At 33.4% G+C, this 16478-nt stretch overlaps 1 protein-coding gene across 1 annotated transcript; it reads right to left on the reverse strand.

Annotated features, from left to right (window-relative positions):
• Positions 1 to 2244: 2244 nt before the first annotated feature.
• On the reverse strand, positions 2245 to 10029 carry LOC111032047 (flocculation protein FLO11-like). The gene is made up of 2 exons (XM_022312219.1): positions 9699 to 10029; positions 2245 to 5423 (listed from the first exon to the last, which is right to left on the reverse strand). Exon 2 carries the CDS (start codon positions 5417 to 5419, stop codon positions 2288 to 2290), a length of 3132 nt encoding a protein of 1043 aa, XP_022167911.1. The 5' UTR covers positions 5420 to 5423; positions 9699 to 10029; the 3' UTR covers positions 2245 to 2287.
• Positions 10030 to 16478: the final 6449 nt, after the last annotated feature.

Raw genomic sequence — 16478 nt, forward strand, 5'->3', positions numbered from 1 at the left:
CTATCTTAAACGTGTAAAAGTCCCTTGCTTCACACAACGATTTACCAACCTAAACATTTTATTAACGTACAGATGTGTGATTTTATATGTTTAAGACGATACAAGTATCAGAATTTCAATATGACATTTAGTTTTTCAAATATTAAAAATCTTAAAAGAGAACAACAGGTCCGCTGACCGCCCACTCGCGATTGCCGCACGCTGTGATGCGCCGTTTAACAAAAATGTCACTTTTAAGATTTTTAATATTTGAAAAACTAAACGTCATATTGAAATTCTGATACTTGTATCGTCTTAAACACACGTAACCACACTTTTAACCTAAATAAAATTTCTCAAATAAAATGTTTAGGTTGGTAAATCGTTGTGTGGATCAAGGGACTTCTACACGTATAAGATAGGGAATTACGACGAGTAGGGCCCAATGACGTCACGCGGATATTCTACATTTCTTAAAATCTCTTAAAGTAATAATTTCTTTTACATCGGATTTTTACCAAATCATTTCATTTTAAGGAATTTTTTTTTGTGTTGTGTGCTCCTTTAAGTCGCCGATCACCTTTCCTTCTAATACTGGAATAACGATACCCACAACCTTCAGGGCTGCACCTGCCACCAAGTAAGGTTAAAATCTAAAAACAAAAAGTTTTAACCTTTTAATATTCTTAAACATTTGTTGTTGGCATATTATGTAAGTAAAAAAATATAAAATGGCATTCAAACAATTATCTTTAATTTTTAACTATTATTATATTGATTAGCAAAAACATATTACGATTATAAATACAAAATGTCTATGTGTACCAGAAAAATGTGTACGTAAAATTTTATTTTGAATAAATAGATAGATAGATATAATATTCTGACAATTATCGTTTATTTTTTTCATTTTTCATTTTTTTTATTTTATCATTGTTTACAAATACTAGTTATTGGTAATCAATGCTAAAATTGATTTGAAAAAAAATTAATAAAATTATAAATACTAAAAATGCATGTGTAGAATACAAACTAGTTTCAGTATTTTGTTCTAATCTGGATATCAATATTTATGGTTATATAATAATAGGTTAGTTTACACAACCTAATATAAAAAGTTTTAATTGTATTTGTATACAAATCAATAAATTTATAGTTTAACAATTTATACGTACAAATTAAATTATCATTGTCATTACTTCTTTAAAATTCTTCGTGAGATCATACGTTATTATTATCTATGATTACCATATAATTTAACCAAGGTGGATTGATCAATACACCTTGAATTTAACCGAACGTTATTTTTACAGGTGTGTTTAATCACAGAATAGATTTAATCTATTCTGTACTATTTATCTAAATACCTTACCCTACTACCCCACACTATCGTACATATTGAGTAAACTAGTAAACAAAAAGTGCCCTCTATGTCGTTACGCTTTCTATATTTACATTTCTTATCTAGTAGTATAAGATCGATTCTTTTCCAAAACTGTAATTTACTCTGCATATGAAATTAATATAATTTGTCCATTTAAAAAAAATATATCGGTTATATAAAAAATTGTATTTATATTTTTTGCAAACATATTATAATAAATAAATATAAAACATATATGTGTACAAATTATTCTTAGATATAGGTAATGTATTATAATATAAATATGTAACATTACTACACTATAGTATAGCTTATAACTACTTCTTAGTATTAAATTACATACAAAGTAAAATAGTATAAATAATTATTGAGCTTTATTTCGTTATTTGTTTTTAGGATGTATACAATACTCGTAAAATAAAAATAAAAATAAATATACATAAACATTACACATGGTTTTTACAATATTTAAGAAATATTATATAAATAAATATTGTTGATGGATTATTTTACTAAATTAATATAAATATTTGACGTATTGGTCAAGTAAATTATTATTAGTTGATCGTTCGATATGTAACTGTGTTATAATTCAATACCAATGTATATTATTTATGCACTTACTAATATAGATACCTCTTAATAGTATTTTAAATTGCACAGCTTATTAAACACTGTTATGTCTTATATTTTTACTTTAGTTAACGTATCTACTTTTATCTATACATTATATACATAAATAAAAAATGTTCACTTATAGGGTGATCACTGATCAGTTTACATAACATGAGTTCTGAGTTAATGAATTATGTGAATTCAAATTATGTATTTGAGTATTTTTAATAATTAAAAAAAAATTTAATCTTAATTACTTTATCACAATGGATATGACGAAATTGTTATAAACTTATAAAATATATTTATTTAATCTCTGATAAATCTTTTTGCTCTTTCGGATGGTTCAACTGTTTTTTTTTCTTTTGCTTCATCTGAAGGAGGACTTATTGGCATAAAACCGCCAACTAATTGCGGTTTAAAATTATCTGGATCAAACTTCTCTGTAGACCCAACCACATCACCAGCTTCGTCTATTCTTTCAGAAGCATTATCAATCTGTGATTTTCTTACAACCGACCATCCATTACTATTTTCTGGCAATTTTAAACTAGGCTGAAAGGGTATTTGAAAATTTTGTAGTTGAGGTTTGTGGCCTTCATCAACTACCTTATGATTATCTTCTGACGTTTTTAATGTAGCTGAAATTGGTCTTTGTGAAACCACAATGTTTGAAGTAGAATCACGAGTTACAATTGGGACATAATCTTGAAGGTTCGGAACTAGTTCTTGATCATAATTTGGTTTGATTGTATCCAATTTGGTTGGACTGTATGCTTTATACTCCAACGAAGATCCGTTTTGATTTTCATCAGGTTTGACGATTTGATATGGAAAGTCTGTTTTAGTGGGCTTGACAATGGTAGTTTTAGTTTTTAAAATTGGGACATCAGATCTATCGTTTACATCTAGTATTACGGAATCATCTATTAATTTTTCAGATGGTTTTGGTGGAGTATTAGCCGCATAAATAATATGTACAGGATTTTCTTTATTATCATCTCGTAATTTTGTCGGAGTTCCGTGTTGAATCATTTGCAAAGTAGTCACTTTTGCAGGTTGTGGTCCAGTTCTCTGCAAAATTCTCGTTTCCTTTTCGGGTATATTTAGAATTTCTTCATCGATATTATCATCATTTCTGTCTACTTTTAAAAATTGAGGTTTTGGGAGGGGTGGAGGTCTTAAATGATCTATTGGAATTTGAACCCTTTCAATTGTTGCAGAGTGTGATTGAGGTACCATTGGCGGTGTATCGACTCTGGCGTTTGGTCTGAACTGAGGTAAAATATTGGGTAAATTTGGTCTTTGTGGTGGAGGTATGGTGCCATCGCGTTTCGGAGGTGGGTGGTATACAGGAGGTTTCGGTACGTTCTCCCATTGTGGCCTTGGATAGGGTTGTTGTTTCTGGATTGGTCTTGGTGGAGGAACAAGTGGAATCGATGTAGTAGATTTGGTCTTTATCGGTATCGTGTGGTTAATAACGGTTTCAGAAGAGCCGTCTTCGACCATTAAAATTTGACCAATACCTTGTGCTGGACGTGTATCTGTCCGTTCTCCATCCATACCAATCGAAAAAGAAGTTTGTAGTGCGTAGCTTTTGTTGTCTTCATTTGGCTGAGTTTTTATGAAATGGTTTATTACGTGTTTGGGAGGTTTAAACTTGGATGTATCGGGTTGGCTCTGCGGAGGGGTGTATTGAGGTTTATTTTTGACATACTCATCAGTTTGTACCGGATATGGTGGTGGCCGTCCTTGAGACATTTGAAGCTCTGTATTCACCGGTTTTCTTGGCATGTCCGGCTGGAAAGTTTTTATTACTGGCGGCTCTGGTTGATAAGGTCGACTTTGGATTAGAGGATTCGTAGGTCGGTTCGAAACCGTACTAGGAAGCTGCTGTGCATTATAAGAATCTGGTCTCCCTTTGTAGTAAACTGTTTCAAACTGATCAGGAGTTCCATTCGGCTTTGGTGGTTTGGGTTTTAAATACGACGGTGGTAGTTCTGGGCTAACCGGTGGATCAGGCTTACCACTGTTGAATGTCACTCTCGAATTGTAATACACAGCAGTTTCCTCGGGCTTAACTGTATCTTGTATATTTTCCGGGCGCAGAGGCCTCGATGAGTATACTGGTTCCGAGTTTTCCGACACCGGGGCTGGAGATGGTTTAACATTTGACGAGTGATCCTTTTGGTTGTTCAACGATATACCAGACGATACGTGAGCGGTGAACGTCATAGGCACTTTACTGTTGGTGATCAAAGGATACGGTTTGTCGTCAAACTGGTAGTTTCCGTGTAGGGGTTTGAAGTTTTGACTGTATGTCTCCTGATGGTGTGGTTTCTCCGCTGGTTTGATCGCGTCATCGTAGTCAGCAAATGACGTTCCATCCAGTTTAGAGTCGATCTCTGGTCTGACAGTAGTAATCTGTACTGCGCTCGCGCTCGTTGTTCTATTGAAGACCGACGGGGTAACCGGAGCAGATGTTGTTGTAGTGGTCGAGGACTGCGGTATAGTCGCTGCAGCAGTGGATGGTTCGGGCGTGATAAAGGACGTCGACGACGGTAGCGGTGGATTGGTGCGGTAAATAACTGTCGTCGGGCTCATAGCGGCAGTGGTGGTTGAGGTAGTGGTGGTGGTCGTAGTAGTAGTGGTTGCCGCTTTTGCAGTTGTGGTATCTTGGTGTAACATAGGTTCTTGTGGATGAGGATAATCGTAATCGTATTCATATTCCTCTTGTTGCGGGACTGGAGTAGTGGTCGTGGTCGTGGTCGTAGTAGTCGTCGGGACTGGAGTTGAGGCAGTGGTGGGCCTGGTGGTAGTCAACTTGATGGTGTTGTACCATGACGAAGCAGTAGTGGTGGGCGAAGTTGCAGCCGTTGGTGTCTGGGTCAAAACGGATGGCATTTTGTGATTGCTGAGTGGTGACGATGGAGATGACCCTCCGGATCCTTGGATTTTTGTGTTGGCGTACGAACTGGACATGAGAGGAAACCGGTCACTAGAGGTATACTTGACGGGCAGGTTCAGGAACTGATAGATGTCCGTCTGTTTGTTCTTAGTGGGCGCAATGTCGTTGGGCCTGGGCAGCAGACCGGGGCCCGCCACGTCCTTTCTGTCGATTGGATCGCCCTTGTAGTCGAACGGCACCTCCTCTAACTTTGTACTGTCATAATCGTAATAATCATCGGATCTTTGCGCCGCGCTCGGGGGTGATCTAGTATTGAAGTCTATGGAACCTATGTTGGGATCAACAACGAATGGTTCGCCGTTGTTGAATGGAAACGATGATGGGTGGTAGCCATTGGTCAGGGTCATGGGTCTTTGAGGCACTTCTTTGACGGTGGCCGCGACGGCCGTGGGATCTTGTGGCCGAGCTGAACATGTAGCGAGCAATAACGCCGAGACACCGCACATCAACTTCAGATGCCGCCACCCCTCCATTTGAACCTGAAATGGGAAAAGTAAATAAATATTGTCTGTGCAGCAGAAAAAAATTAGTCAAACTGCTAATTTAAAAAAAATGGATACCAGATTAGATACTAAAATAGTAAAATGTGTAGGTATTTCGGCAGGGAGATATGTACCCACTGTTTATTTATCAATTTACTATCATTATTTTTTTTTTAGTCCCACAACAAAGCGTTTGAAGAAACGACGTGACCGTCAATCACGCACGACCTTGACCATAAAGAGAATGCGCATTCGTCTACCTATATATGTGCCGTGCGTACATAATAATATATACATATGTTGTCACAACTTTCTTTTTGAATACCAATGACAATAAAAGAGTACTCGTTAGCATATCTAAATGGCACAGAAAATATCTAGGAATAAACATAATTTCACTTCGTACAATACATTTTTTTTCACCCAGTAACCTTACCTATCTCCATGTATAGTGTATATTTTACCTGTATTGTGTTTAATATGTACCTAAGTACTGTTATTTTGTTATAGTGTTTGCGTGTGCTGTTGTCTAAAAATAAAATATGTTGATCTAATAATCTATGTTACATTTTGCCTGCGGAGTAGCACCATCGATGATGTATTACCGCTAAATATTATAATATAATAACTAGACGGCCATGGTAATTTGATTTTTAGTATACCTACTACTATTCTCTTTCATGTTTACAAACCGTTGATCAAATTATAGGGTTTGTATCATGTAACTAAACGTGTGTGTGTATATTGTGGAGTGGTAGCTTGTTTAACTATTACCGTTAGCGTGTTAGAAAACATCAGATAATAAGATTTCTGTAAAATAGTCTTAAAAAGAATATAACACAACATGCGTATAATATATTTTATCAGTTTATCACTTATAATTTTTACTTAATATCAATTATTGTAATATTATGTTTTATTATTTGATTCAGTCGTCGTGGTGTCCTCAAACGATAGACAAGCCAAGACGGCGTCTACAGTATACTATATACTATATCTATATAATATATATTATTATTATTTTGTATGTTATATTATTTTCCATAGACATGATGTAGATAAATATATATTATGTCTATGATATTTACTGTATAGGTAGGCGCCCCGGCATAACGAGTGTGCTACAAAAACCTGTTACAAGGAAATGCAGTGGAGATGTGTGTGGTGTGTGTGTGTATAGTGTATGTATAATATATACATCATTCATATCGTATTATTTTAGTATGTACGGTTAGAATCGGAACGAAACGACGTGTGTAGGTTAGGGTTACGGATTATTAATAACCAGGGTACACGTATTATAATATATCAAATAATGTATATGTATACCGTATACGTATACAGGTAGTTAGGTATATAATTCGTGCACATTTTACACATATATACACTATACCTATTAACTACGCTTGGCGATAAGCCGATAACATATTCACTCGACCAACCTAACGTACTACCTACCTATGTAATACATACTTGATACCTACCTACCTACCAGCCTATATACATCAATTTATTATTGTCCTGAATACGCGTCTATTGAACTACACTTTTTTTTTTGACCCACTTTTTTACGACCCAACCGAAACCAATTAAAATCACATCATTATATTATATGTATTTAAAATAGATAGAATTTTTTTTTTCAATTTTAAACGAAAGTCCCTCGCATATGATATTTTGCGTATTACATCTTTGCGAGTGTTTAAGTCTTGTACGCAAGAGACGGGAACGCGGACAGCGAAACTGTTTTGACGAATAGTATCCCGAAACGCTACACAGGTTCGAGTTTTGAGTGTTTTGACATATGCATTATTGTTGTTGTTTCTCTTGGTCGAGACGTATTGTGTTGTCGTTACAACTATAATAGCATAGTAATAATCGACTTTTGAAATCGTTTTTTCTCTTTTTTTCCACTCAGCAAGCGATAAAATTTGAACGGATCAATTTATCCTAAAACCAATGGTGAAATCGCATCAATGCAAAATCGCAAATGTGCACTCATAGTACCTAATATTAATAATATTATGCACTAATACAATATGTCAAGTGCATTTATTTTTTCATTCTACCTATATATTTTTATTTTTTACTTTTAAGTTTAAAGTATCCATTAAATTTGGCACCGATAATGTCGAAGTTTATGTATTGTATGATTTGTATGTCTTATTATTTTTTGAATGTCAAAAATTGAAATTTTGAAATAAGATTTTATGTTGAAGATTTCGAATTTTTTACTAAAATAATCAGTTTTAATAGAATTATGTCCTCGAAGCTATATATAATATAAATATAAAAATATACATTTTACACTAGAAATGCTTGTATTTCCACAATCACTTTCTTCCTTATCCGGTTTCTATTCTTACGTTTTGCTTGGGATAACTAGATTACTTTTTACTATTATTATTATTATTATTATTATTATTGAAATCCACATTCCGATGAAATATAAGAATTTATCATGATGAATAAAATCATTAATATATATAACATAAATGAAGACTTTTTTACTTACATTTTCTAATCTCACTGTAGTACCTACGAGAAATTGTCCAATTAGATGTCAATCGAAGTATACCTAATCTCGCTATACCTATATGTATTATTGTTGTGTACAGACTACAGAGTACTTGTGTGGTGATACTTTTATATTGATTCAAACAACTTTTTTTAAATAATCTTTTTTCGAATAACCATACATATAATTATAATGGGTTCGTAAACGGCAGTAACTAATAAGAAATCAGTAGAAATATTACTCAAAAATTAATTATTATAATAAAAATATAAAATGTATACATAATGTTATAATGTTGTTAGTATTATTAATTATTATAAATACTATGATTTATAACTTTATTATAGTTATAACCAATCAAGGTATAGGTGTCGGAGGCAACGAATTGAAATAGATTTCAGTGATTTTTTAGTATTTTTTGCATTATTCATTATTCGTTATATTGTATATATATCGTCGTTTGTAATGTTTTGATTATCCCTGTACAATCTGTACCTAATAGTTTTTAAAACTTTAATTTTATAAACTATTTTGTAGTTCATCGACACCGAAGTGAGTATATTGGTGCATAATAATAATATTATTTTATAACGGGCCAAGTATAATAATATATTTGTGTCCCAAGGGTTTCTGTTACTTTATTCTTAAATTCGAGTATTTAATAATTCCTAACCGCAGCCCCCCGTCGAGTTTACAATTACTTTTCAAACTCTAGGGTATCCACATTTTTTAACCTAAACATTTAATTGTCATGCCATGCAAGTTTTTTAGGTGTGCACTAGGCACTCTACTGTCTATCGTTTATTTTATCGAGCAACTATCCACTCAGCACCGTGTACGTTTACTCGTGTCTTATAATATAATTAAGTTACAAATAAAATAAATTAGCAACGGGTATCCACGAAAACTCGTATGGATTAATAACTATACAACTCTAAAAAAACATATGTATTTTTATAAATACCGATGGTTTAAAAATTAAATAAAAACTAAAACCTGTAATTTTCCGGTGGTGTATTGGACATGGAAACCTGATGGAATTGGACAAATATTTTTCAGGTCAAGTACCTTCGCTGGTGTATTATAAAAGTAAGTAAAAATCACAATAAAAATAAAAAATAAATATAGATTTTTTTTATATGAATTATATTTTAATAAAAAAATAATGGATATATCATAATATTAACAATAGAAACAGTGTGAAAAACAATTTTCTGTTCATATTGATACTAAATTTAAACAAGATGTATAAGAAAAATGATGCTAAATTCGGAAAATCGAAGAAATATTTAAATAATAAATTGTAAATTAAGCTATCAAAAAAATAAAAATACTCTGATCCTATAACACATAATATGTTTGATAAATACGTATCAATATGTACAGCTATCATGCAAAAAGAAATTATTCTCGGATAGGTAGGTATTACGAAATATTTCATTTTAGGTTTATACTTGGGTAAATACGATATTATAATTATATTGACTTGCCTATCTATCGGTTACAAGCATAACATCAATACTAAATAAGAATTCCGAACGCTCTAGTAGAAACCAAGCAATAAAAAAAGGGATTTGATATTTTTATATTACGTGGTTTTGCCAAAAGCTTAAACTGCTCTCAGTCTAAACTCCCAGAATACAATAACAACGAGGCGTTATGCATACTGCAATATATGCGTTTTAACTCGAACGAATGACACTATAATATTACACTATATTAGATTACATTATAAAATATATTTTTGTACTCACGACTTTTTGTTTTTTTTTTTTTTGTTTAAATCGATCGATCTATCGTTCCGTTAATATGGATCCACACGTTCCGCGGCGATCGCTATGACCGCTCGTCAGGTAGTACAATTTATATGTAAATATACAATATTATGTTTGTTTACAGGTTTATGCGTCCGTAAATCGTTAGTTTTTGACGAATGATAACATTAAGCGGCGGCGATGGCGGAATATTGACAAGCAGTGCTCTGCGTCCGACGGCCGCGGAGCGATTATTACAACCGTGTGGCTGGCGGGCCCGCGCTGCACACCGGTGACCGGAGAGAAGAAGACTGCCGTCGAACACTGCCACCGCGGCGCCGGTCGTCGTCGTGGTCCGATGTGTAATATTGTACGAAAAAATACTACATTTGTAGCTGAATTCCGTTTTTTTTCTCGGTCGTTGGATTTACCAAAACGAACAATAAATCGATAAATTTCAGAGGAGGAAAAAAACCACTTAAATTCTATTACGGGTATTATTGCAGTATATAGGTATATACAGGTAATATAAAACTTTAGCCGGGAGGCGGGGACATGCAGCGTGTATTATGGAGTGTGAATGTTATTTAATATTATTTTAATGACAACAATACCAATTTTTATTGTTATTGTTGTTGTTGATGGATTTCATTTAACGATACGGACGAACCGTGTTTTTATTTCTTCGACCGAGCACACCGGTGTTCGCGCAGGTAGTAAACAATAAAAATTTATAATTTACCGATTAAAGCAGTGGTGCTGTGGTCGTACACGAGGTACATGAAAAAAACAGAGAGATATTTTCGATTTGTATTTACGGTCCACCCCGCATACTGCAGCTAGTCGACCACCGAGCATTGCATCAACCCCAGTGTTCGACTGCACTATAAATGGGTACGGGTTCCTATATATGTTTAAAATATAGTTGGATAATAACGATAAATACGATGGACGGATAATAGTTGACGAGACAGACTTTTATAATATTGTAGGTACCTACCCCTTACTGCGTACACCCTGCAGCAGCCAGTGGCGTGCCCAGGAAATTTCAATGAGGAGGGATATATGTTATAAATGTTTAAAAGTAATATCCATAGACATATATAAATGTTTATATATGTCTATGGTAATATCTAATAAGCTGAAGTCATCAAAAAAAAAGGGGGGGGGGGATATAACCCCTAACCTCCCCTCCCTTGGGCACGCCACTGGCAGCAGCAGCAGCAGCAGCAGCCAGGACTTCTAAGTTAAGCCATAGGCGTGCGCAGACTTAGTTCTCAGGGTAGGTATGTCATTGTAATATGCGACTCATAAAACGTGGTCTCCAAAAAATGTAAATCCTCATACTATACTGCCTAGAAAATATTTATGATAACCATTGTTGTATTATCGCATTGCTTCTAATTACCTTTTTTTTTAATTTTTATTATGGTATCGAGGACTGGGGGAGGAACCATGGTGCCAGTACTTCTCCTCCAGCCCCCAAAGCTGCTTCTAATTACCTATACAAAATAATATAGGTCTTTACAGATTTGGTTTCGAAAAATAAAAACAATTATTTTTAAAGACGAGTTTACTGAAAATGATAAAACCCGTATGATTTCATAACAACGTCACATAATTAATCCGTGGTCATTATATGGAGTCATATACCATTCCGATGTCGTTATTTTTTCTTCCCAAAACGCTTTATTTTTTAAGTTTTTTTTCCATTTTGCCCTCTAAAATAAGTTCCGGCCCAGTGTACAAGTCACACATCCGAGCACATATTATACCGTGATCACGCCAATGGTATGGTTATAATAACAATCTTGTACGCGAGTTTAATATATATATATAGGGCGACGAGTAGAGCGATCGCCGTGCAATGAGATACTAACGGTGTCGGATATAGGTGTTGCAGCAGCCGTTTAATACCTATATATAATATATTTTATCGTATTAAATATTATCGAGAGAGATGTTTTCGTGTTCTGAGAACGAGGCGGCGGCGGCGGCGGGGCCACCCGACGAAAGAATGCGATCGCTCGATCTCACCGCACCGCCGCCGCCGCCGCGTCCGCCGCCGCCAACCGGACCCGCCGCCCGCGCGTCTTGCGATGATGATATAGGTACAGTTATTATTCGGTCGCCCGTCGGAGGCCGCCGATTTTCCGTGTCCGTCTTGCGGTCTGGTTTTCATTATTTTTTCTACCACCTCACACTCGCCGTGGCCCGTACCCGCACCTGTGTCATTATCATCGTATCGTAATAATATAATATATCGCACATCGCGTTCGTAATAATAATATATTTACCTGTAACGTACTGCCGCGCAGGGCGATTGTTGACTTCCGTCCGTTATAACAATAATAATACATCATATAGGTCAGAGGTATTCAAACTTTTTCATAACACGGCTCCTTTAAGTCTTCACAAAGTGTTGACGGCTCCCAAATTATAAATTACAAAAAAATCAACGTTTATATAAATGTAATTTATATTTTATAATTTATATTTATTATTTACTTACCATATTACATACACAAAAAAATTAAAGCTCTATATTTAGAGAATGATTGTTGTAGACAATTCAACGTTTCCCAACCGGTGTGCCTCAATGATAATAGTAAACATTTTGCGTAAAAATATTTATTGGTTTTCAATTATACTACGCGGCTCCCGTCGACACTCCCGCGACGCCCCTGGGAGCTGCGACGCACAGTTTGAATACCTCTGATATAGGTGATATTATTGTGCACTAGTCGGGTTTCGTGTGTTTTCGTAATATATAATAATATATAATATGTTCTTCATAGGTACGTAAATAACACACGCGTACCTATATACACACACACATGATACGTGTGTGTAGTCAGCTGATGTACGATCGTGAAATTCTGATTTTTACCGTTTCTCCGCCCCGATATGTTATGCGGGTACCTATTTATAGATACCGCGTCACATAATTTAAATTTTGTAATTTTATATTTTATCAGAATAAATTAAGCGATTATTGACGTTATCGTATTTCGACATTTCATCCTATTAGGCGTAGCGGATTATCCGTATTACGCAAGCGCGGAAGCTAAACGACGTGTTATAATAATACATTATAATATAATATACATATATGATAGTATAACCGTTAAGCCGCATAGGTATTATATTATATACTTTTAGGACCTATACTATATTTATTAAACGCATAGGTACCGTACACGTATGATATTATAATTATGTATGCATATTATTGTAATTGCTTGTAGATAGCGGCCTGATCGGCAGCTGTCTATCTCCTACTCTATCGCATGGTTGTTCGATGATGGACGTGTATTGTACGATGGCAACGACTGGGTTTTTTTTTTTTTTTTGATTTAACTAAAACATTTTATTTTTACGAAATAACCGTACTCGCTATACTTACCCACACACGGTTCACTGTTTATAATATATGCATTATGCTCAGCCGGATAACAGTACCCGTTACGCGTTTTACACGGACCGTCGAAAAATATAGAATCGAATCAGAATTTACTATATTAGCTGGGCAGGACGACCACATTATAATGTATGTTTGTATGCTTATGTTTAACGGGAATGTTTCTATTTCTTTCAAATATTTGCCATCCCGTTGGACCATAGAGCGATATTACTCAATGCGTTATGCCGACATGATATCGGTCAAGACCTACCTTATTATATACTACCGGAAAGACGCGTTTTTTGATAGTTAATTTGGTTTTTTTTCATCTAGTTTCCGATTACTGTGCAATAATTTTTTTTTAAAATTATTTCTTTTAAAATGCACTGAAGTCGACTTTTGAGTAGAGTACAAACAACGTTTATTTTTCTCGGACATGAACAAAATATTTTTAAAAGCAATTACAAAAATAATGTTAGTCAACTAGTGATGATGATTATATAAATTTTAACTTTTAACAGGCTATGTATAATGTATATGACACTTCTAATATCGCATGTCTTATATTAAACAATTTTTTCTGATATTCTATAGGTAATAGATGTCACACAAAAATAATGAAACTCATAGTTGCATGCAAGTATTTTCGAAGAAAAACCACGTAATTGTAAAAAAATACCTTTCTCGTTTTACTCACATTTTTAAACAAGCGAGATAAAGAAATTGAATTTATAGTTTTAATATTTTAAATATTTTTTTACGGCATAACACCGGAATTCCTATTATAATTATATTTAACTGGCTATATAATAATTATAATAATTGTATTTTCGGATATTATATTTTCATTTTTTCATTGAGGTCATCATATTCAATTTTCTTAAATAGTGAAATACTGTTTAGTAGACTAAAACACAAATTATCCAAGTACCTGTTATCATATTTAACAATACATTAATTCTGCGCGAGTTGAAATGTTTTTGACTCCCACTTTCCAAATAATGTTTTTTTAGCAAAGAAATGGTAATAGATAATTTACTATGACTTTTTTTTTAGTAAAATAATTATTGAGCTAAGTAGGCTGAAAGAGAACATCAAAACAATTTAAATAATTTCCCGAAACTCAACATGAGATATTACACGCTGATGTAGGGATGTGGTAGACACTTTTGATATTATTTAACCTAGAAGGATACATCTCACAATGAAAAACCCGGATATACATACTTCGTAGTTCGTAGTGTTCGTACATGACACATGTGCATGCTGCATGACTGTGTCAGTGGTATATTGTCGTTATAAAACTGAAAGTAATGAATCATCGCGTTCCACAAATAAACTCTCGACAAACCTCATTTAAAAATGAATAAATAATATTTTTTGACGAAAAACAGATATATTTACGACTGATTTTCGTGGTTTTTGTTTTAAAGAAAATTAGTGCTTATTTGTCTCTTAGACAAGCAGTCTAAAATAAATGTACCAAAGTAGTAAGTAAACATACATTTTGAAATTTTCGTAAAACTTTTTTTTTATTATTTCATGCATCATACTGGGTGTAACTAGGATTTAGAAAAATTACAAGGGCTAAATTCCTAGAAAATAAAAGTTAAAATAAAAAGTCAGAAGGTCCGTCTTGCGTTTAAAAAACAATTTTCAAAAATCAAATGGAATCAATAAAAAACTAGGTACTCAATAAGCACATTTATTTTAATATTTTTCAATTGCATACCTATACCTGTGTTTAGAAGTGACTTGATTAAAGGTATTACCTCTCTCTATCTATGTTTGATATACCTAGCTAGATGCCTAGCCCACTAAATCTATTTTGTGACATTGTCGTCTTATGGTCCGCGTACGTCAGTAAACAAGAAAAATCAACCATCATAAATTTTTATGTTGCTGTGTTTCGTTACGATTATTTCTGCGAAAACTGTAACAACCAACAAAGAATATCCAAACCATCCAACTTAATATTAATATACATTATGTTATATACACAATAATTGAGGTAATTATTAAAATATTATTATTATACACGTAAATTCATGACTGTTTTATTTTTTCTAGGACTTAGTTTAAGTGCTTTTAGAAACACATATTAAGGCTAAGCCCTCAAAAGACCCATAGCCCTTAGATAAGTTTATTTATAGAATCTGCTAGTTTCAAAAAAATTGTTGTAGGCTATATAACCCTAAATAGATCATGAGATTGCTTTTCACAAACTTACAAAAAACTATTCACGAAAAAAAGTGTTTTTGTTGCGTATTATGTATAGGTACAGTAATGTAGATTAATATTTTTGAAATACTCAATAACTAATGATTTATGATTTATATGCATGTAGGTAATCTACTACAAAAAATGTATTGTAATTTCAACTATTTAAGAGAAAACATAACTACAGCCTAATGGCTGTTTTAACAATTTTTCAAAGAATAAACCTACCGTCAGCTATATTGCTATATCGCGTATAAATATGTAATTAATATAACACTATTATAAATTATGCTCAATGACCAAGCTCATCCAATTCTTGATTTTTCTTTAATAATGGTTTGAATCAAATTTATCTTGTTAAAATGTTAAAAGAAATCATTTTGGCGATCAAATGTAGCTGTAACATTACAGACTACAAGGGTCTGCACTTCTACAGTCTGCACACATATATAGATCCTAAATATAAAAGCTAATGAAAATGTTAATAGTACTGAAAGGTATGCGTTCTGAAAATAAAACCCAATGCGTCATAAATCATAATAATTAATGATACACGACTCTACCAGTCTGTACTTCATATACCTGCAACATTACTGTTCATAAAAAAGATAAACGCACCCCCAATGACCGATGACGCCCACATATATTTATACTATTGTATGCGATGAAGTAAAAATGAAATTCCATTAGGTATATAAAAATTAAAAATAATAATAATAATAAACACATCTTAAGCCGACAAGATAAATCTAGATGGAGAAATCGATATGAATTTGGATACCTATTATGTATAGCTGTATATAAATAAATAAAATAAATAACACCGCAGGCACTTTTAAGGCTCTAAAAGCAATACACTTTAATGCAAGAAAAGACTGATGCAATAAAATGTATGAAGTATGGATTCAATTGCAGATGCGTGTCTAACACAATAACTATAATTTCCATTTTGTACGTTTCTTTAAATTATATTAGAATCATTGATATAAAAATTAGCTATGCTGCATTAAAAACGATATGGCACAAAATACATTGAAATATTTAAACATAAAAAAATCTTTTGACTATTTAGCTTATTAACTAATAACTGCATATATCTGCATATCATTAGTATTTCATTAGAACCTGAAATATATAGTTGAATTGTTTTGAATA

This window comes from Myzus persicae, unplaced genomic scaffold (assembly GCF_001856785.1).
Source record: "Myzus persicae strain clone G006 unplaced genomic scaffold, MPER_G0061.0, whole genome shotgun sequence".
NCBI classification, from domain to species: Eukaryota; Metazoa; Arthropoda; class Insecta; order Hemiptera; family Aphididae; genus Myzus; species Myzus persicae.